The sequence below is a fragment of the Taeniopygia guttata genome, chromosome 7, assembly GCF_048771995.1.
Source record: "Taeniopygia guttata chromosome 7, bTaeGut7.mat, whole genome shotgun sequence".
Taxonomy (NCBI): Eukaryota; Metazoa; Chordata; class Aves; order Passeriformes; family Estrildidae; genus Taeniopygia; species Taeniopygia guttata.
In genome coordinates, this window is record NC_133032.1 from 15,879,740 (window position 1) to 15,903,579 (window position 23,840).

The 23,840-nt window shown below is 35.0% G+C and overlaps 1 protein-coding gene across 15 annotated transcripts in view; it reads right to left on the reverse strand.

Annotated features, from left to right (window-relative positions):
- The window catches only part of METTL8 (methyltransferase 8, tRNA N3-cytidine), a 56,550-nt gene that overhangs the window by 25,955 nt on the left and 6,755 nt on the right, over positions 1-23,840 (reverse strand). For 5 of the 15 annotated variants that reach the window (XM_041717655.2, XM_072932241.1, XM_072932248.1 and 2 more), the window contains 9 exons: positions 19,135-19,290; positions 14,736-14,827; positions 9,559-9,950; positions 8,947-8,996; positions 5,769-5,832; positions 5,296-5,435; positions 3,356-3,462; positions 3,193-3,258; positions 2,146-2,465 (listed from right to left, as the gene is read on the reverse strand). In XM_041717655.2, the coding sequence (XP_041573589.2) occupies positions 2,278-2,465; positions 3,193-3,258; positions 3,356-3,462; positions 5,296-5,435; positions 5,769-5,832; positions 8,947-8,996; positions 9,559-9,950; positions 14,736-14,827; positions 19,135-19,290 (1,255 nt within the window). In that variant the 3' untranslated portion in view covers positions 2,146-2,277. Of the gene's footprint in view, positions 1-2,145; positions 2,466-3,192; positions 3,259-3,355; positions 3,546-5,295; positions 5,436-5,768; positions 5,833-8,946; positions 8,997-9,558; positions 9,951-13,255; positions 13,472-14,735; positions 14,828-19,134; positions 19,292-23,840 lie in introns of those variants that run through there. The other 10 variants (XR_012056981.1, XR_012056982.1, XM_072932242.1 and 7 more) reach the window with 6 other exon arrangements.

Sequence of the window (23,840 nt, forward strand, 5' to 3'; positions counted from 1 at the left end):
ACGTGTTTTTGATTAAGCTTTTTGAAAACTGAAATGTCATAAAGCCAAAATACAGAAAGTGCTACTAAGTTTCAAAAGTTCTTATTGGGAATGATGCCTTTTTCCATATCCCCTTCAATGAATCTGAAACTAAAAATAGTAGCTGATCTTACCACTTCCAAATCAGGCACTATTATTTTAAAAGAGGCAGCCAATACTTGCACTGTAAATTGTGCAAGAGAAACAGCTGATTTTGCTTAAGGCCATTCAAAATTCAGGGTTTGTTATTTGTGATGTCACACTTTTGTTTAACTAACAACATAGCATATTAAAATCTTTCCAGAATCAATATATCCTCATGAGTGCCAAAGCAAACATTACGTTAGCCTCTACAAATGGAAAATTTACATCACACACATGAATAAGACTACACAATGCTCAAGAACTTATCATCATCACTTCCCTGGAAAATTCTACAAGTGAAAATGATTTGTGCTAGCTAAGAGCTATGTGTATTCAGAAGTCACAATTAATAAAACAGAATAGCAACATATTTAAAATATAAGGAGACATTTATTTATATTTTCCATGAGGATGCTACAATCTCTTAGAGCTTTAAGAAACACAGCTGTGTTTTAACCTTTGATTTATACTACCAGTTTTATTGCAGTTTACAGCAATGCTATTGCTAACCAAAGCTACCCTAAGCCTCTTAATTCATAAAACAGTATCTTCCTCTAATGGGAGTTTCAAATATATCAAAAGTGCAGGATCAGACCCCTTACTGCACCTCATTCTTGAAAGACATCTGGGTTAAAGGGGATGAAGATATTTGGCATCCCCATTTGGATAATTTAGGGTTTTCTTCCTAGAAGACCACCAGTCCTCCTTAGCTTAGCAACTAACAACTTGCAAAAAGATCAGCTGTGACATATTTACCCTTCAGCCTAAAATAAAAGTAACAAAAGAGACTTTGAGTGTCACTGTATTAATGGCACTCAAAACTACATGTTATAGATTACATGCATCCTACACTCTTGTTTAAATAGAGATTTATTTTATTAATTCACCTTTTTCTTGTTCTCTCCTCCTTGTGGGAAAGTGATTTAAAATTACATTTAAATAGCAAAGTGGCATAGTGGAATCTTTAAATATGAGCTCAACAGCCTCAGGATCATGTTCTGCATTTGAAAACAGTGCTTGCAGTTCACTTTTCTTCTTAAAAGAATTTGAAGTACTAAAGGACAGGACTAGTCCTGTCCTTTACTGTATCCCCACCCAGTCAAGAAAAAACACTGCGTTTTTTCTTTCTAATATAGAATCCCTAAGAAAGCAATTTCTTTTTGTAAACAACAAAAATATCTCAGCTGCCAGGTAAATTACCATTCATTCAGTACTGTGATTACATTACCCCATAACACTATTAATAAAATGTATTTAGGACTATTGTTTTTGCTTCTCCCTCTAGCGTATCTAACATATCGTAAAAATAATGTTTGTATTTATCCAGACAACTACCCAATATTAACTACTTGGTTTCAGAACCGTTTTGGCATTTTGGTAATGGTTTTCTACATTAAACACATTCCATTTACAACCTAGAGCACTTTAAATGTAATGCATTGTATTTGAATTTGGCATGTTCCTTATGAGCATGTAGATGAAAAGTGGGGACAGCATAATAAATCAGTCACAGTGGAGGACAAAAATCACTGAGTAATCTGATATGTATACCTATCACATGCAGTTAGTGTGAAATGATAGCTACATGCAAATCAGAAAAATAATATTTTTGTATTCATTATTTATGCAGCCAGAAATTTCCCTCCAAAGGGGAAATACAGTCGTAAGACACAATGGTTGAAAAGGATGTGACTCAGAAATTAACACAGTGCAGTAGTAGTAATAGTGAGAACAGATAATCTGTTTCTCTAAATCTCTGAAACAATTATGCTTCAGACTAAGCTTTTTACATACTGTGAACTTCAGCACAAATGAAATATATACTTATTGACTGTTCATATTCAAGGGAGCAAAATAATACCTGGTCACAGTTATGAAAAGATTATTGCATATAAAGCAGAAGTCAGAAATGGCCTTTATTTCCCCCCAGATTTTTCTCACACATATGTATATAGAAAAAAAAAAAATAAATTCAGAGAAAGGTTTTCAGTTCAATACATTTATTGTACTTTTTTAGACTTTTCAGTGGCTAACACAACATTTACTGCAAATACACATACTTAAATTTGCTTCAGTTTCTGAAGTTCAATTTTGTACTGCATTTCTGGAGTACAATTATTTACAAGGGCGCCTTTTGGTGCTTTCTTCAGGATTACGCAGAGATAGCAATGGTTTCTGGAACTTGCTTTGTATCCAAACTCGCTGCATTTTCACTTTTTTCTTTCTGTTTACTTGTAATCGCCGATCAACTAAATTCTGTACTTCAGTTAATCCAGCCACGGTGAACATGTTCCATACCTCATCTATTTTTTCATATGAAGAATTATTGCAATTAAAAAAGAAAAAAGTCATTTGTAGAATTTAGTAATTACCAACCTCTAGTTCAATGAAAGATGGAAGTAAACCTGCTTTGCAATTTGAAAGCTAAAGGACACTGCCTGTAATAAGGCTTTTGTTAGAAATTCATTTTCATGGCTCTTGATTTATACTGCAGTAAAAACCATTATGTTGAGGCCCAAACCACATTATTTATTTCTTACAGCATCCATATACACCCTTGCTTCACAGGGTTCAAGATGCTACAGTTGAGTAAACAAGTGCATGCCATTTGGTTACTGTCCATGCATTATCAAGATAAAGCTACTTCCCCTGAAAAATAACAATCCAGACTTTTATGCCATATATGATGCCATATGCCATCTCCTTCCAAGCATGTTTACCTCAATTTCAACAGAGAAGTCATGTGCATGTTTAAATAATAAAATTTGAGCATACAATTACACACAGGATACTTAAAGAGAAATATCCAGTGATGTCTGTAAGCAACCTTGCAGCACCCCAAATGCAACAAGTGTGCATACAAAGGAAATTATTTTCTTACAACAGTTAGCTTTGCGCTTTTTAAAAGCAGAGAATTTTTTTTAAATCAAATAAAACCTTCTTTAAATTTATGTTTTAAGATGAGCTGTCATAATCCAAATCACTTTGAGAAACACTCAACCCATTCTATGGAACTATAACATTCCATACCTTTGGTAAAGAAATACACTCTGGTTCCATCTCCTCTTACATAAAAATTTTCTGACAAGCAATGACCTAAGAAATTAGAGCAGTAATGAAAAAGGCCATGTCACGTTTTGTTTCCAGAAACAGCTGAAATGAACAGTGAAATACAAATACATTCAGGAATTACCTTCTTTAAAACGAAGTTGAGCTGTGTCATATCTCCCGTAGTCTCGAAATAACAGCATTCCTCCAGGCTTCAGTAGCTTAGCCAACCTATTTACAACCCCTTGCATCCTTAGAGAATAGATGAGATGCTGGTGAAGTTTGCAAACATAAGCAATCAAGTTTGCTGCCACAGACCAAAAAGGCAGCACCACCTAAGAATAAGAGACTGTTCAGGACAGTAGTTGTGCACAGAATTACAGCCTTGTCTATGTAAACGGAAGTTTTGCACACACAGAGAGAAGTTTATGTGCACAGAAAATGAAAGTGCTTTGAGAAATTTCATCCAGCAGAACCAGAAGGCATTAATTATACAGCTTGAAGAAAGCCTAATACTTCCAGTTCTGCAAACAAACTTTAGAGGTGCCTTCTAGCAGAATTGAAGTGTGTTAAAAAATGACTACAAGAGTAGCAATTATCAAAAACTAAACACAACAGCCTAGAGAGAAATTACTAAGTAACATTTTTCTGAACACAAATGTCTCCCTCTCACACCTATTTTCCATCTTTTCAAAGTACCTAAGTTCTGCACCATGATTCCCTTGGTTTTCTTTTTCATTTCCCACTTTCAAAGTTTCCAGAAAAAAAATGTATACTGAGCAAAATGACATTTTCCTTTATGCAGTAATTTTATTCTATGAGATGGCAGCAATGACTAAGACATCTTTGAAAAGTGGGTCTCAAAACACAAATAATTAAATGAAAATCTCTCTGTGTGTATACACACACATGCACACAAAAGCATCCATGTCAGCCCTGGGGAAAAAACACCCAACCCAAACCAAAAATGACAACCTACCCCTCTCCAAAAAAAAAAAAACCCAAAAACCAAACAACAAAAAGAAAACAAACAAAACAGAAAATCAACCACAAAAACCTCAAATGTATTCTTAACAGACTAATAGGAAAAGTTCACAGAAATTCTGACAGAACATCTAATTACTGCTTCTACAGGCACAGTGACTGAATGAATCACTGTTGTCCAATTTCTTCCTGGCAGCATCACTGGAGTTACAGAGATCTGAAGTCTCCTGATTTAACTGCTTTTGAAACTTGGACCCTGGCTTTGTGTGACTTGTGCTCATCTCTGAATAAACAGAAAGGAGAACTATCCTGTACAGGAAAGGTTTCTGTATAAAGCTAATCACTAGTAGCAGGGAAACAGTTCTCAGGCAAATACTGTTCTGTACACCAAACCCATTTTAATGACATTCTTGAAGTAATAAATGTATTATCACATAAACAGCATGTATTTCCCTTCATATAACCTAGTTAGAGTAAAGAAGTTTAACTTACATTTCCTCTTTTACATTTTTTGCATTAAAAAAGGTCATGTTCACAATCAGCCAACCTTAAGTCATAAAATTTGGTTCAATAGACATTGAGAGGCACTAGCAAAGGCTAACAGTACTCAACACCATACATGAAAATTCAATCAAATGTTCATAATCCAAACAAGTTACAAAATTATAGATGCATTTTAGTTTAAAAGGGCTGCATGTAAGCATTTGAATGTGGCTAAATCAGTAATCTAAGTCCATATCAGCATATTGTAAGGTGTTAAATCATGCATGTTTGCTTTTGATCACTAAAAATAACAACCTTCTAGAAGACTGTCAATCTGGTTTTTTAATTTGCCTTTTTTTGAATCTGCCACTTCTTGTAGAGATGTACTTAGTTACAATATCCCTTGAATTTTGTTGGAGACTGGAGAATCACTAATTATAATTAGCCTGACCAGCTTTTCTCTTGAAGCTTGAAAATCGTAAACATAATTTAAAATACCTTATATATGCTGTAGCTTATTAAATAGCAAAGATTCATCATCTTCTTTTGCTATTATTGAAAACCTTCAGTTAAAAAAGAGATTGAACCCATTTGCTTTGCCCTTTAGTCTTCATTTACCTGTCAGGATGAATAGTAGAGAGCACAAAGACAAGGAGAATGACATCCAGGATCTCATCTGGAAAAGGATAGGGTAAAGCATCATCACACACATCATGAACAAAGGCAGAACACCAGGCTGAATTATAGGACGAATGTGACTGTCAGGAAAAAGATGAAAAGAGGCACAGAGAGAACAGTAGTAGTTAATACGTTTACTGTGACTCAAGAAACATTTTTTTCTTCAATTATTCTGCATTGTAAAATATCTCATATAAAAACCTATTCTGTCCAGTATCTTACTCAAGCTGAGAAGCAAGCTCACTGATGGTATTCATTCCTCTCTGCATACAGTATGACTTTGTTCTTTGGAATACTGAAAACTTCAGTTAAAAGTTGTCAAAGCCATCACATTCTTTTTCATGAAGACGGCTTCCTGGCAGCCTCCTGAATTACAGGCTTGTAAGGTACTCTAAAGCGAGTGCATGAATTACCTTTACCAGCTCCACTGCTCCTGAAGCAAAATCACAACAGTACAGAAAGGTTCCAGGTGTATTGCTAGGAAAACAAAACCAACATCAGTTAGAAAATTATTAATGTGTGAGATGAAAGTCTGTATCAGTGTTCATGAAACTTCAGAGGGTCCTCTGGGGCTCTCCACAGGTTTGATCAAGCATGCTTTATTGATGTCTAGCACATTGAAAGCCACATAGGTTGTAATGAACCAATAGGGCAGACAAATCATAAGAATACCAACAGACAGCTAGTACAAAAAGAATTATAGACTTGTCTGGGAGGAAGCAAAAAGGAAAAGAAAAAAGGTCACAGAGGGCTGTCAGAACTGATGACAATGTCCTGGTGCTGTAATGCATAAATACACATTAAAAGGTCACATTTTCTTACAGGAGCACCGCATTATTAGCCCATGCATGCAGTTTAATTAGCAATATGATTTGGGCAGGGATGGAGAGTTGCAAAAGTCATCCAGTTCTATAGAAGTTTGGGGTTCCATGTATCATCTTGCTGTTCTTTTGATTTAACATTATTGGTTATTGCACTCCATTATCTCCTTTGTTTTCCAGCTAGGATGGATAAGAATTTCCTGTAGCACTGTTTTCCCTTCTCTTCCCATTCAAGACTCAGCGAGCAGCAAATTTCCTTGTACCATTCATCAAATACTAGTAATTTTAGGTAGAAGTTTTTTCACCTCTGAAGGATAAACTGAGAAAGCTACTCAAAACCCAGAGATGACCTCACGATCAACTCATTATCAATTTAATTAATTAAAAATATATTTAAGATTTTGGATAGATGGTTTCTTTAGAAGGGAATCAATAAACTCTGCTGGCGCCTGTAAGACCTCACAGTATACACAGCTAAGCTAGCAACTCCTGAAGGCTCAACAGGAAAATGCTTCTGGAATAAAATCTACTTCATACTTGTTTGTTTTGCTGAGCAAAACCTTTATCAGCTCTGTGACCACCATGAGCATTGATGAATTTACATATTTATTATGAATGAGGACAAGCCAGGCTTTGGACCCAGTCTGTTTCTTGGGAAAGGTTAAGATGATTACCTAATAGACTTGTTAGAATGTTGGAGTTTTTTGGACTTTTTTTTTTTTGAGCAGAATAGGAACCATGTAAAAAGTCCACTTACGACAAAGACGTGGCTTGATCCTGATGTTTTCATGATACATTGTATTAAAAAGCACTAACAAATTTTAAGGGAGGCATGGGGAAGAGATTTAAAACTTACATTACTAACATTAATGAAATTTTCTTTTGTAGCCAGGGTACGCTTGCTGGACATCGACTTGTTTTTATATGCATATAATTATATGCATATAGATATATTCTTTTATATGCATATAATTGCCAGAATGGCAATTTTTATATTATTAAATTCAGCGTAAACCCAAGTGTTCTATAATGCCAAGCTTGCTTAGAGATAAGAGATCTTTCCCTTAGGTCATATAAAAGACCAACAAGTAAGCTGTTCCATGTATCAACCGATGTGATTGACAGAAGGATTTACACATGAATAGAGATCTCCAGGAAAAATACCTAACTTGTAGATTCTTAATTATCAGAAATGCCAATCTATGACTAATGCCTCCTGTGAGGAAAACACAAAAGTTTGTCTCATCTTTTTCAACACAGCCACACAATATCTTTTCCTACATAGGGTTCCTTTCAAAATTTTCATATGAAACCAAACTCTCCTTTCACTACATGCTGTCTAAAGCAAAGCATTTGCTGTGGGATGAAGATGCATTGCCAACATGTCTGAACTCAAAATGTCCCTCAGACATTTTTGGATGTTCCGGGTCCAGGTCAGAAACATTTGATACCCTGCAGGCAGCTGGAAACAGCTGCTGGAAACATGGATTTGAACCATGGAATAATTTACCAACTTTGCAGGAAGAACAAGAAGTCACAAAAGTTTAGATATTATAGTAGAAGTAGTCACAAAGTAAAGGGAAGAATTTTTGAGTGCTGTACAGGGCGGGTTTAAATCCTGCACGGGGGGGGTTTGGTTTTGTACATAGGGGTCAGAAGTTTTAAGATGGAGGGATTTGAGCATGTCCTGTCCTCCCTCTTTCTTCTTCCTTACCTCCATGTTCTTGGTGATGTTGGCACTCACATATTGGTTTAGAGTAGAAAGACACCATTTAATATAGGTAAGAGGCATTGGGGAAAAACTATAAACATTTAATACGTAATGTACCATATAAAAGATAGCAGCAGCCCTGGGTGGGGAGAAGACACCAGACAGAGAGGAGTCAGGGGTGTGTGTGCCTCTGCCTGAGCTGCTGAGCAAACCGCAGCAGCCTGAGAAGACAATCTTTTGGACAGCTTGCAATAAACTGCCTTGAGATCAAACAACAGAAGACTACCGAGCTTTTTTTTGAAAGCACAGGTTGGAGGAGAGATTTTTCCACCACACGGAGCCACCCCCGACCTCGGGTGAGCTCCGGCACCAACACAAAGGGCGTTTCATGTATGACCCTGGTTCACCACTCAGTTCCTCCTGCTGTGTTTCCATATCTGCAAAATTGAGTATTTTTGTATAATGGTGATACTAGCAATCAGAATTCATTTACAGAATAATGAATTGTGTTGTTCTCAAATTCTTAAAGGCATGAATAAAAATAAATCTATTTCAACCCTTGAAACATACATAGCCTTTCCAATAAAACCTTCTTGCCTACATGGATGGGAAGACAAGCTGTCATAACAGATTTTTCTAAAACTGGAAGCTAAGTGGATTAAGATGTTTCAATGAATTAAGTAATGTGATACAGGACTTATGCCTTGACACTAAAACCACAAGTAACGTAACAAATATACCAGCCAATTCAGAAAAAATAGAACTTCTTTCTAGTAGACCACATGTAAGACAAGAGAATATTTCATCTGCCTGATCTCAGCCTGAATGCACCCAAAGACAAACTTTGTCATCAAGTAAAATCCCCCAAGACCTGGTGGAGCCATATGAGGAATATCCTATACTGATGCTACCAATACTATTTGTGGTTTGACACATTAAGAATCTTAGCGTGGTAAAAGGGTTCACTCAAGACTTCCTGCAGCACTGATCCAGCACCAACATTTGGTGAAAATGAAGATTGAATACAACATTCATATTTGGAAATCCAACACTATTTACCATAGAACTTTCAGAATAGGAAAGACACTGTTTCCAGCTCCACAACCAACCTAAAATCAAAAGAGAAAGATAAAGTTAAAATAAATGAGCAAATAAAACCTTTTTTTGTTATTTTTGTCTTAAATTAGTTGGCCAGTAGGACCCATTAGATTTGAAGGTATGTTGGACAGAAAAGGTATAACCAGCTAATACCACAAATCTCAAATCATTTACATGATTTGGTTTCTCCCTAACATCTTTCTAAAGTGTAGAGAATCTGTCTCTCAAACTGCATAAGAAAATGCAATATTCTGGTCCAATTTCACCATTTGGGAAGAATGCAGCAAGTACTTGCACTTTGAGACAAAGCACTTAAACTCATACCTTTCCTTAGGAAATGAGAAACGTGACTTTCAATGAAAATGGAATCTGACAATCTAGCCCTATTCTGATTTGGGAAAAACTTTAAAGGGAAAACCAAGTCCAGATTTCAGGTTTCTCTGAAAGTTTCTGCCATAAACAAATGTAGTAGGTAATATTCCAAAAGCTTGCTTTCTTGATACTTAGTAAGGGTCTTTCTCAGATTTTTGAGTGGAGTTCTCTATGATGGGCAGAACATCTGTAGTGCATTACCTCTAATATTCGGTAAGTGGCATCACAGCCAGGGAAGGATTCTACCTTGCCAAGTTCTTCTCCGCAGTTTTTACCTTGAGGATTGTTAGTAAGAGCTTTTACTTCATTTTTATTATATACATATCCTTGTACAGCAATAGAACCAGATCCATAATTTTTCTCCCAGTATTTTTCTCCTTCTTCAAACATTCCATTTTTGAGTGAAAAGCTGTTGTCATTATTTATTTTTGTGTGTTCCAAAGATATCTTTTCTGTTTTGAACTCTTGTCTCCTTTTTTCTGGAAGAATTTCTGGAAACTCCAGAAACAGCCAATTGCGATCCTTGAAAAAGTTATTTTTATGTGTCTTGTAAAATTCATTCCAATATTTACTGGCTTCTCTCTCATATTTATCTGAAATTAAAACAGAACAAAACCTTGGTGAATATGAGCTTAGCTAGAAAATACTCTAAAGCAACATATAATTTGGACCTCAAATATACAGTTTAAAAATCCATAGTTTCACACATTGTACATTTAAATTAAAACACATGGATTTTGTGTCTCACCCTAACTTGTACTCAAAGTACCTCCTGTGAAGGTTTAATTAGATTTTATGTCACTTAGGAAGGGGTAAACAGGCTTACAGTATATTTTTTTAAAATGTAGTGATATCATAGAACAGCACCACCAAAATATGCAATCTGAAGATTCTTAGACAAGCTTTCAGGTCTCAAATTACAAAAACAATGCATCTTTTCAATTATTTAAGAAATAGTAAATTGAAATTCCTTCATTCTTTATTAAATTCTGTAATCAATTGCACATTTGTTGGTACCTCATCACCTATTAAAAAAATTCCAGTTCTGTGAACTGGACTCATAAATGCTACTGCATAGCAAATAGACAGTAAGCATTCAACAATACAGAAGGAACATACTTGCTTTCTTATTTTCAAAACACTTCAGAGTCCTTCAACAGACTTTAGTGTTCACTTTTAATTCACAAAACATTCTAACTGTGTGTTAGAATGGCATAAAGTAGGACGGGAAGGGATTTCACACAGTCAGGGAATTCATATCCCTTCTCCTCAAAAATCTGTCCAACTTATTCTTAAAATAACACCCTTCACATACAACTTTCTTCAGTAATATATTACAGTCCTTAATTTTCTACAGCTTTCCACCACACCTTTTCCACTACCTAAGAACTTCCATCTTGCAATTAGGTCGAGCAATTCTTGTCCCAGCTAGGGATCAAGCAGACAAAGCAAAGATTACTCTCTTTTCTCTTTGCAACAACTATTAACATATTTGAAGTATTTTACTATGCCTCCATAAATAATCTCTTTTCTAGATTGTCTAAAACTAACTATCTTCTTTTTGATTTTTAGACTTCTGATAATCTCAACTTTTCTTCTCTAGATTCTCTCCAATTGATTTACTACTTTTGGGTGTTGCATTCTGGCAAAGGCATTATCATTGCAGAGCAAAAGGAGTATTTTATGAGGCTTCTAGGTTGTAATCCTGTTTATAACTCCCAGCTTGCCATTTCGCAACAGCATGACACTGCTGATTCAGCTAGTGATTCACCACAACTCTCAGATCTTCTTCTGCAAAATGACTACCAAGCCAATTGTTCCAAAACCTAGTTTTTTTATAAGGAATTATTCTGAAACAAAGAAATCTGAACTTATTTTTAGTAAATTTATATATTTTAGATTTTTTTTCCCACCATTTGTCCACATCTTTCTGCATATTAATCCAGTCCTTCACCATACTTAAAACGTGTTTTCACTTAACATCATCTTCAAGTCTCGAATTTCCTGAGGCCACTAATGAAAATACCAAGCAGAACTGGACACAGAATAAAACACTCCTCTGCCCAGCACACCCTCCCATTCTGAAAGGATCTCTCTAGGCATTCATTCACCCAAACGTAGTTTCATTAGCTCTCACTTGCCTAACTTGCTTATGAAAATGTCAAGTAAAACAAGTCAGAAGGCTGACTAAGGATAAACTTCAGGACATCTGCTGCTTTTCCCTTATCCCCAGGGCTTGTAACCTTTTCCAAGAAGGAAATTAGCTTGATTTTACACGATTTATTATTGAAAAAATATTTGTTGGCCAGTATTCATCTCCTTTGTTCCTCTGAACTCAACGACTGCAAGCTCTGGATGTACTCTTCCAGTATTTTTCCAGGAACAAAAACCAATTATCTGATTCTTCTTTTTTTCCCACCTCCTTTTTAAAAAAGCAAATATTCTCTTTTCTCCTTTTCCACTCATCCATGTACTCTATGGACATGCTTTGTAACCTGCTCTTTCTCACTTCAAGAACAAAATCTTTCCTCCTTCTCACTAGCACTAATTGTGCTAGTCACTGGACTGAAGCTAGCTAACCCTTTCAAAGGAAGGCTGATAAAAAGATAAGAATTACAGCTTTTCAATGTCTCTTTTGTTGATGGTTTTCCCTTCCTTATGCAACCTAAGTACCAAAAAGAATTTTTTTCTTGTTTTTCCTCCTTATTTCCAAAGCATTAGCAGAACTATCTTGCTACCCCTGACATCTCTTGCTTCAAAAGTGTACCTCATATAATGTGCTGACTTTCCTATTTTGTTCTCACTCACACCAACATATTAATTATTTTAATATAAATGTACAGAGTAAATGTACAGTGCACTTCTACTACTCTTTTTAAATCTTAACATATTATTTCCTAAATTGCTACAGCTTTTCAGAGATAAACAAGTCTGAGAATTATCATTAGAGGCACAGACAGGCAGTGGGAAGTGGTAAGGAGGTGGCAGAATGCCTTGTCCTAGAAATCTGCATAATGTTTTAAAATTAACATTTAATACATCCAATTGTATTATTAAAGGGCAGGACCCAGCCGTGTAATTGTAATTGTACAGGCCTGTTTTATATTAAAAGTTCAGAGCAGACTGAGGTCATATATATATCAGATTTCAATAGTTTAAGTTGCACATTTATAGGTTGCTCAGCTTCAGTATAAAAACCAAAACCCTTCTAGTCAAAAGATTCTTTAATTATTATCACCCCTTGTTATAGTCACAATTTTCCTACAAGTCTGCTCAGAACCCTTGTACTTAAATTCACATCAAGTTTTCCAGATTTCAGAACTGAAGGAAAGAAATAGTTAAAGTCAGCCTTTCAAACTATATTAGTATGGAATGACATGCATTTAAGTGAAGGAACACTTTACTTTGCATTGTTGCACAGGTCATTACTGTATCTCTGTGTAATAACATGCATGCAGTATTATTAAATTTTTATTTTATTTTGTGAATTTAATTAGCCTACCCACAAAATATTCCAAAGCATGTAAAAATTACATAACTAAAAAACATGAACTTCAAAAAAAAAAACCCAAAAAGCCCAACTAAACAAAAAAAAAAAAAAAAAAAAAAAAACCCCAAAAAAAACAACCAAACCAACAATCAAAAAAGCCCACCAAAAAAACCAAGGGAAAAAACAAGAAAACACCCACCAACTAACGAACCAATAACAACAAACAAAAAAAACCCACAAACAAAAAAAACCCAAAAAAAAGTTTACTTTGTCAATTGAATTTTCTCCATAACAGGATCTTCAACTGCTGGCAAGCATGCCTGAGAAGAAACTGCACATCTAATATGTAAATCAAATTCCTATCATGAGTTCATTCAGTTACACTGCTCTTGCTCTAAAAAGACTCACCAGAGCTCTTCTTCTTTAGTAATCTAATAGCATTGTTGAAATCTGTCCTTTTTCCCCTTACTGTAGTTTTTTCAAGGCCCCAAAATAACCTGCTCATTAGTCTTGGTCTGGTTCACTGTTTACACAAATAGGCCAAAATGTACTTCCATTTGCAGAATGAAGCTGAAGCTTTCTGAAGGAACACTACCAGCAATGCTCACCTATTCAAATTCTAAACAGAGGGGCATTCATAGGAAATGTCCTTGGATTCTTGTGTTTCATGGCAATAGACAAATGCCTGATTATTCAATTTCTCACCAGCACCAACTAACTTCTAATTGATTGTAGATGAAGAATGCAAGGTTTCATGAGCACACAGTCACACAGCTTACTTTTCAATTATGAGATTTTTTCAGCTTTTTATACAAATCAAGTTCATATTAAATTTAATTTTTGAAAAACAAACATTGTACTCTTGTATGTAGATAAAGAATGTGAGAGGTAACAGAGAAAGGCAGGCTGACAATCTCAGAGTATTCAAAGTGATGAAGGGCACACAACGCAAGGCACATTCTCAGGTAATTCAAATAAACTCCAACATGTGCCCTAGTTACACCAAGGCATAGGATCATAACAACACTATCTGACAGATTCAAGACATGCTAAGTAAACTGATGCACAAGATATCCAAGTAACTACTTTCAGAATATCCTTCTAACAGAACAACAAATGAAGAATCCAGTCTTCAGTACTACTATCAAGTTGATATTCCAGCTTTAGCATTCATAACTACCCTAGAGTTTAGTCTGTGGTTTAGTTTGCCAGTTCGAAACTAGAGCATTCACTCCTCAGAAACCCAGAATACATTAAATTTCCTTCTGAAGACAGGCACAAAACTCTTTAATCCCTTATAGAGCAGACCATGCAGGATGAACTGGAACACCTTCTACACCAACTGAACACATGGATTCCTGAAGCACTCCCAGCTCAGCCTGGCAAAGGCAGCAAGCTGGACCAGCTGGGACCACTGCAACTTTCATGGCATTTAACAGAAATACAGTGCAATGAACAAACACAAGCTCTCTAAATAGTTCCCAAATCACTGAAAAGTATTTGAATATTGTACATGGGAATCTTCATCCCCAGAACCCAGCTGATTGCAAATTAATTCCCTTTAATTCTATAAAAGCCTTGTGTAGTAGGAGTTGTATTCTGGAGGACAGTGAAACGGGTCAGAACAACTGCACCATACTGATCCACATGTTTTACATAGAGTTTACTGCCACTCTAATGGGAAAACTGTTCAAATAAATGACTGTATTGCTAGGAAAAACACACTGTGAGATTTTTTAGGGCAACAAAGGGAAAAAAACAAAAACAAAATTTAAAAATTTAGACAAAAGAATGTAGAAATAAAAAGAGTATTCCTGAATTCTACAGCATCTTCAAATGTTTTAATAAAGAGCATTAAAATTTTTTTATACCATTTGAAATTTGTTACCTTGGTCGTCCAATTGAACTTTCACAAGAGAGTTCTCTGCTGCTTTTTTCTTGGCATTCTCCTCTTCTTCTTGTGACCATTGCATGTGGTCCCTACAGAAGTCAATTGAAGCAACAGCTTTTCAATAGGGTTTTTTATAATATTTTTTTCCCAGGAAAAACAGTAATGAATTAGCTACACTGTCTCAAATATATTTTTTTATTGAGTGCAAGCAAATGACCACAAGGAGACTGACAGTAAAAACCTAAATTTCAGTGTATGATAGATAAAAATTAATCACTAATTAGGTAAAAGTCAAGTGATTAGGAAACATGTCCCAGCTGTAAAGAGACTAAAGTAGAATGAATTTATTTTACTAATAACAAGATTGTAAATATCTTGCAAATTGAGTGTGTTTACAGGAGTGTATTGAGTATCCCATTAGAACTGTATTTAGCTGAACACAATAATACCAACAGACACCCTAATGCAAGAAACACCTCACATTAATAGTGTTTATGATGAGGAACTAAGGACTAGCAAAGAAATCAGTTGTTCTGAAACAGGGAGCATAATCCACCTATTCAATTGCAACAGGTGGAATTGATGGACAGGATTTTACTTTTCTGAGGAACAGAGGTATGTAATAATAAAAAAAAAAAAAAAAAAAAAAAAAAAAAAAAAAAAAAACAGAATGAGACATTAGTAAGAAAAGTCAACCAGTGCTGCAATGTTTCCAAATCTATGCCATCTATACTTGTGTAAAGTGGTTACCTAAATGTTATGTTAATCCATGGTCACAGAACCAAGCCCACATCTGACCATGATAACTGAGCTGCCTTCCCAGTAGATTCTGGTTTGAATCAGACCACAATGGGGAGTGCCCAAAAATGTGCAAAAGCCAATCAGCTCTCCCTCCAAATTGTCCAGTCTGAACAGATTAAATTAGATAATATAATTCAAGTAATCAATTAGATCCTAATCCTACTGAAATCAGCTAACCGAAAGCCCATTACTAAAATTCCACTGGTTACTATGGGAAAAGGAAGAAGGTGCCAACTTGAAAAGAGTTGATTGTCTCTAAAAGCTAATGAGCATCTTCCTTTTCCGTACTTGGTGACATATAGGTAATTTAATTCTTAGACCTTCACTGTTCCTCTTTTGTTAATTGTGGGAGACTAATTGGTATGTATTTGTCTGCTTGCCTCAGACTTGATTTCCGCCTCTCTACTGAAATATTTCTCATTATTGTCCCCAGCAGGTTGCCTCTCCCCTTCCTGTATTTGTTCATATACCAAATGTTCCTGTGCAGTGTCATGGCTCTGAAAGACATGCTGCAGTAGAATAAAACGGAGTGACCGAAGCATTACCAGGCAGACATCCTCTTGGAAGGACTTGCTTCCCTCACTGCTATCACTGGTTTTGACCTTGCCTATTCCAGCAAGCTGAAACCAAGGACTATTCAGATGGCAATAATACACAGTCAGCCCTTCTGACAGATTACTTGCTGCACTGTAATCTTTAGCTGATCAATTTTAATCCATCATTGTGTGTCTGTCAAAGCCCTTAGGGGCTCTACACACAATACTAAAGGTGCCTGAAGCCCTCCATCTTCATTAACAGCTTTTTTTTCCCTCCTTAGAAATTCATAAAGTCCGTTTTGGTGCTTTTGTAGAAATTTCTATATGGCAGCACTTCTTGATCAAAATCTACAAAAAAGGGGACACTGCATTTTTCCATCAGCAATTATATACATAGTATGGATGCTTCAAATGAGGCAGCTCCTTCAGCAATACAAGCTGGTAGAAACACAGAACACATAAGAATTCTAAACACAGAAGTGTTTAAATGCAGAAGTGTTTTAAGCTGAACACTGAGAGCAGCAAAGCAAGCTGTCCATTTTAACCACACCAGGAACTGTTAACATGAGTAGGCCTGATATAAGATCAAACAATGCTGCTTTCAGTTCAGCCTATTCAACTTAGTCTTTTTCTGCTAACTTGTTTGCTAACTTAGGGTTTAATTATCTCTCTGATAATGTGAAAACTGGTTCAATTACTGGCCAGAACAGAAGCAGGCATTTTTTGCTTCAATGTTTAGCATCATTCATTACTTCTCTCTCAAAATAACAGAAAAGCACCACAATAGACATCTAAAGCATTAGCCCCCAAATTTAATTTACTTAGTATTTCTAGCAGCAATGGTAGCAGCTCTTGTCTCCCTGCTAATTCACACAAAAAGAATGCCACTTTATGAACTAACAAAGATGATGATTAGAAAACAAAAGGACATCATACATCAATGTTAGAGAAGACAAATCTCTTACGCTCACCCTGTGTAATCTATTTAGCACTACCACCACATCCTAATTCTCCTTATCTCCCTAGTGGGAACCCTGCCAATGCAATGAGCTTCAGAAACAATGACCTACCCCCCAACATAGCTAGGTTCTTGGTTTATCAAGACCATCACAACTTCTATGCATCTCTGCTTCAGTTCAATTCCACCTGTTTTCCCATCTAAGCTACATAGATTCATCTGCAGATCCACCTTCTGAACAACCCTGTCTCTTTACCTCCATCTTCATAATCTATCCTAACCACCTACATCAAAGTTTGATAACTATGTTAGACTGTCATCAAAGGGTAGCAGGTAAAGCTGAAGCTACACATGAATTTTTTGGAAGGAAATTACAAAATAAGCAAACAGTTTGATCAAAAACCAATGTTACAGAAAAAGGGTGGCCCTTTTCTTAAAATCTTTTCCTCTCTTGATTATATAGCCTACATTTCAATCAGCATTTACATTTATTTTATATTTTATGTAAAGAATTTTCCACCTAGCAGGAAGCACTAAGCCTGGAACATGCTTAAGAACTACATTGCATATAGTTTTATGAAACACAAACTTTACACACTTAGCACAATAATCAGACAGCTTCCAGCTTCCTCGACCAAGGAAGTATAGCCAACTCCAAATTTAGCCTGAAAATGGTAAGCGTTAGGGACCATAGCTTGGGGACATCTAGCTTAGAACTAACAGGTGAAAAATCTAATTGTGTATCTTAACTAATGAGTTAAGCCCAAATTTAAACACTAGAAAGACTAATGAAGATACTAGTTTATGAAAATCTTCTGTATCATATTGTTAAAATTTTTTATTCATCAGCATATTGATATGCTGATGATATAGAGAATCTTTTGAAAGAAATAAAGTTAAAAAGCAAAGTGGAATGATAAAATGGGTTATAAAAAATATTCAAAATTTTTTTTAAATGTTTTAAAAAGATATTTTAACTGGCAAGTTAAAAGCTAGTCCAGTAACCTCTCTGACAGCTAACAGCAGAGAACACCTCTGAGGAAAGTACAAAAATTTCAGATTACTTCTACGAAGTCAACTTAAGTCCTGAAATGTGTCACATTACTCCTATGATATATTACCCATTGGTTATTGTTAGCCACATCCAGTCCCTTTTCCTAATTTTGCTAAACCTTTGCTCTCAAAAATGGTAACAGAATTCAAAAATACATTAAAATTTTTAAAATAAGTAATTCTGTATAACTTCTAAATTTCCCACTTCTCAACTAATATTCTTTGGGTTTAATGATAAATTTTAAGAATAGAAATTCCTGGTTTCCAAAATATCTTAGGTAGATATTTGGGAAACCAGATATTCTACTTTCTAAATAGACTTGGATAATCTTCTATCCTTCTAACACTTCCTGTATCACTTAAATGTTTTGTGTTCATCTCCATTCCACAATCAAAAATCTTGGGCTTTCTGTCTCATTTTCCCCACTGTGTTGACTAGCATTCTCACTCTTTTCTGAGCATACATTAATCACGAAAGTACCTTTTGTGATGTTGCAAATCAGGGCAATTCTTATTCTTCTCAGCATTTACACATTGATGTCTTCTCTGCTATTACATTGTTTATTTATGTTAAGATTTTGTTTACTTTTTTTGATAATTGCACAGTGTCTGAAAATTTCTGCTGAATTATCTGCAACATCTTCAGTATACCTTTAGAAGAATAGGAGTAATTTAGATGTTCCTTTCAAAATTATGTCAATTTTAGACTAGGGCACTAATCCAATATGCAATGTTACTGTACCTAGAAATTTTCTGCCATTTTAAATAACATGGACTATCTTATCGTTACACCCTCTGTCTCCTAATTGATTACTGATCCATAATAATATTTTGACTTTCACTCCTTGACTATTTGCTTGGCAGCTTTTAACACAAGTGACTGAGAGATCATAACTGTCAGATTACTTGTGACAGTCTCAGGTTTCCTCTAGTGCTACCTTCATATGCCTATTCTGATAGCACCTTGTTTTATACACTCGCACCATTACTCATTAGAGCAAACAGTGTACAAAATTATATGAAAATCATCCTTGAAGAAACATCTCACCACATGTTATGCTCAAAGACCTTAGAAGGATCAGTTAAAATCCGTGATCCAAGTGGAACCGTTGGTCGCCTATTACTTTGGTGCCTGCATTGCATCTTGTTTTTCCTCAGACATAAAGCAGAAAGCCTTGTAATGAAGTTTGTTGTGTTGAGAGACCTGAAAACACATTTAACTCAAATTACAGTTTTGCAGTAATGCAACTGTTTATGTCACTTACATGACAGACTGGTCAAATAACCAAGAACAGGTATCAGATTTACTAAAAATCATTCACTGAAATATCAATTCAAATGCTTCTTAGAAAATGGCAACATCCCTTCAGTGTGCTGAAAGCCCAAATAATCCCAAAGTAGGCTACTGGAATAAAATCAGTCAAAAAATGAATTACATAATATAATTTCAAAGTCCTATCAGGGAGGGGAAAGAAAAGAAATCCACAGTAAAACAATAACCTAAGATTGATACTGAACCTTTACAAATGCAAGCAAGAAATGATCAGTAAAGAAAACATGTCTTCTAATGGGTATATACCCTCAGTAAAATTGACATTTTTCACCCTACTCAGTTTCTTCAAAAGATTTCACTCTGGAACTATGACTATGGTGCTATGCTTTTAAATAGGACATTAAATATCTTTTCTTAAGTGTAGGCATGGTTCACATAAAACTTTCCAACATTTCTGCCATTTATTCTCCTGATCCCTGTTCACTGCTGTCTTTGAAATGTAATTGTTATATATGTTTAATTTCTATCAATGGAAATGATAAAGTGATTCAGAATTTTCTATTACATGTATAATTTTATCATATATTGCTGTATTTTACTTTACTTAGAATATCTTCATAAAGGATCAATAAAGAAAGAAAACAAGTGTGTGTAGCTAGTATTAGCATTTTTGGTGGGGTGTTTTGCGTATTCTTGTTAATGTAAGCTTTCTATGAGATGAGTAGAATGAAACACTCCCCCTACTACTTTTAACCTGATGTGCTTTTGTTCTTTTTTCATTAAAATTATTCTAAGTCCTATTTTTTCCTGCCTTTTTTCTCTTCTTTTTTTTGCAATGCTGTTTCCATAAAAACCACACATACAAATTTAATGCACTGGAAATCCAAAACATAGTTACAAAAGAACAGGCATAAGACACTCTAGAAAACATTCTGTGCAAACTGGTTGCAAACCAAAGATTTCTATCTTAAGGAAAATGGTAGTATTTGATCACAAGTCTTGTACTGTGAATTGAAAATTATTAATCTGTCCACATCAATACAAAGACTGGCAAAGGAATCACTTCAATTAAATGAACAATTCCTCATTTAACATGTACTTTTGAATGAGTCATGCTTTAAAAAGGGCATTGTTTATTCATTTTAAGCCTACAGAAAAAAAAGGAAAAAAGATTAAAATTTCTTATTTGTCAAAGTTTAAATAAAATGGAGTTTGCCTTATCGTTGATGATGCCTCATAAAATTACTGTTGATTTTGGCTGCTGAAACTGTAATGTTACCAAGACATGGAAGTGTTGCCATACAGTGAAAATCTAACATTTAGGCCTATTAAAAGAATCAAAACTTCTTCTAATGCTAATGAGTCTATTGTGAGTTTTTTTTTTAATGTGGCTTAGCAAGTAAAACTATTCCAAGTTATATTTCAATTACTACAAGTTTTTACTGGTTTGTATTTGAAAATATGTATGCATTTTTTAGAACATAATCTATAATTATTAACATATATGGGATATAATGAGATAATAATTATGATACATGAAAATTAAGACATCATGACAATTTCTGAAAAACGTGTAATTTAAATAAAGGCATTATTGTAAATAAAAACAAATAGAAAGTCCTCCAAAACCCCAAACCACAATTCAGAATTATTATTATTAAATTATAGAAAAGCTTGGATAAAGATTCCATTATTACATTGCAAACTGTTTACAAATCCCCTTCCTCCCTCAATTACTTGAAAAAACCTGAGTTATTATCCTGCATTTCCTATGCCAGCATTGATATTCACCATAAAATACAATGATTCAGCTGCTAGGCTCATCACATAATTTTTCTTGGCTTTCTAAATATCTCAATAAAAACATGAAAAGATGCACAGATGGGAACTATAGTCAGATGACTAAGATGATCTTACATCAGTAAAATCCAGATATGCAAGCCTTTCTATGAAAAAGCGAGCCTTTGAGTGGTAGTTGAACAATTTTAGCAGATAAATTCCAAAAATGTAAGGCAAGCAGGGTAGGTGAGGAAGTTTCCTGTTGCAATCTATGTTAAATGTGAATGAACTCCCTTGAGACATTCATGTACATCCCTGAGAGTTATGTCATGCACAGATCACGAGATTAGTCGGCAACATGGCTACTTAAAGCTCAAAATGCATTAAATCACTTGTAAGCCTAAATAACATTTTTTCAAGGGAGTCATTGCTCGATTGTTTAACTGAAGTTTGTTAATGAAACAGGCAAACACCCTTTCTTGTTTTCAGGTAAGATGATCATACCCTGAAGTTATGACAGCAAGAAATGTTGCCTGAAAGAATTAGGAGTTTTTCCCTGTTCAATCACAATCAGGAATACTTTAAATTTTATTATTAATCAAAACAATTCAACTTTCATCTTTAAGGAAATTAACATAAAACTGAATTACAATAAAAATTACTAAATTTTGTAGCAGCATAACTGTTTTTCAGAAAAAAAACCCTTAAAGAAACAATGCATTCAATAACCATGCTGAACAGCAACATGGAAGTCTTCGTTCCCCTGTGGAGCACTGCCTTTTAGACTTTACAGCTTTGTCATTGGTACAAGTACAGATCAGATCCTCAGTTTAATTGAGAAATTTTAAGAAACAAGCAAATACAGCATCTTTAGTACAGCTTTTTGCAGGTGAACATGCAGAAGAATGTACACACATCAACTCCTAGCCAGACCTGAAGTTGGCTAATTAAATTAATTGATGTTGTCATTAAAACCCTGAGCAGTCACAGCCATAGAAGAAAATTAGATATAGGAGAAAATAACTGTTCTAAGATTTTTTTAATAGTGAATTACACCCCAAAACATTTTTAACCACTTAACTGATGAATAAAATTCTTTGAAAGTATCAATTCTGAGTGAGATGTCAGAGGAAGAAAAACAACAAAAAGAACAAAAACAACCAGTTACTTTTATCCAAGAACCTAATTCAATGAACACATTGGAAAAAAATATTTTGACATTTGGCTGATCTCCAACTACAAATCTAACTTCTTCCATCTCCAATCACTAAGCCTACTTGTAGAGTCTCTGTTATAAAGACAAAAATAGCCTATATTAGGAACAGTATGTGCAGCTTTTGTTACATTACTAGGCAGAAAAGTATTCTGGAAACAATTAACTTCATACAATTACTTCTGCTTGGTACCTAGAAGCTTATCTAGACAACATTTGACCATTAATTCCAAATGCTCTTCCGTAAAGCCTTACTAATGTATATTATCACCACTAAACACTACCAAAACTCAAAACACTTTACACAAAAGAGATGCAAGTGGCAACTGGGGACAGAAAGGAGAAAAAATTTCAAGATAATGGTAACACAAAGGTATAACTATGAATTACCAGTGGTTATTTTTAAAATAAATACATATTAATATTTCTTAATATTTCCAGTCTGGGTGGAGTTGGGAGTGACTTTACTATCAATCAGACTCACTCCTTAACTGAGTGCTTAGTCCTATTTGACCAAGTGACTAATCTTGCCTCTTGGGACTTCATAATTAGTTTTTCAATTATATACTTCCAAAAAATTATGCACATTTGAAACAACAGGGTATTTCACAACTTCTCAAACTCAGCAGATCTAAAAATTTCAACTGTTTTTCTTTCTCATGCACCAGGAATAATGCAGACCTCCCTGTGAGCATACAGCAACTTCAGTGAAACTGCTGCAGAGCAGTGCCTCCCAGGGAAAAAAAAAAAACAAAAGAAAAATTATTTTGATTCCTATAGAGACAACAAAGTTAAAATTAGTTTAAAAGCAAAGCAGATAAAAACAAACAAACCTGCCCCACCAGATATTATTTTAATCACATATACAGGTGTTGAGAAGTGCCTGCTCTTCCACAAGCTTCTACAAGTGAGGCAGACTGTTAAAAATAGTTGAGCAAAGAGGAAACGGTTTATGCAATGAGAGAGAAGGGGAGATAAATCCTGCGGATTTACTGGTAACATTTACTTGAATAATCAAAGAAGGGCGCCTCATTACCCTGCACACCCTCTGCTGGCTGCTACTTACACAGGAAGGAGAAAAAAGGGAAAAGAGCTATTGAGACTTCACACATTATGTATGTACACACATACTTGCAGTGAAGATACATCTAAACCTCCAAATGCAATCACTTAAACTATTTTAAACATATTATCTACAAAATACTGAATATTTAAATGTATTGTCTAACAAAAGATAATTTGTCTCAACACAAACTATGGGTTTTTTTTATTACAGGTGATGAGGACTGGGATAGAGCACCATGAATTTTACTACTGTCTATAGTGTATATTCAAGAACGTCATCCATTTTACATTCTTGCAGGATTCTGGATGTCCATATGTACTTTGATGAGCTACAGCCTGCCTTGCCACCTCTGAAGTCACTGGTGATGCTGCAAATCCACCGGAGAATATGCTCCATTTACTGCCCTAATCAGCTCCTTGAAGG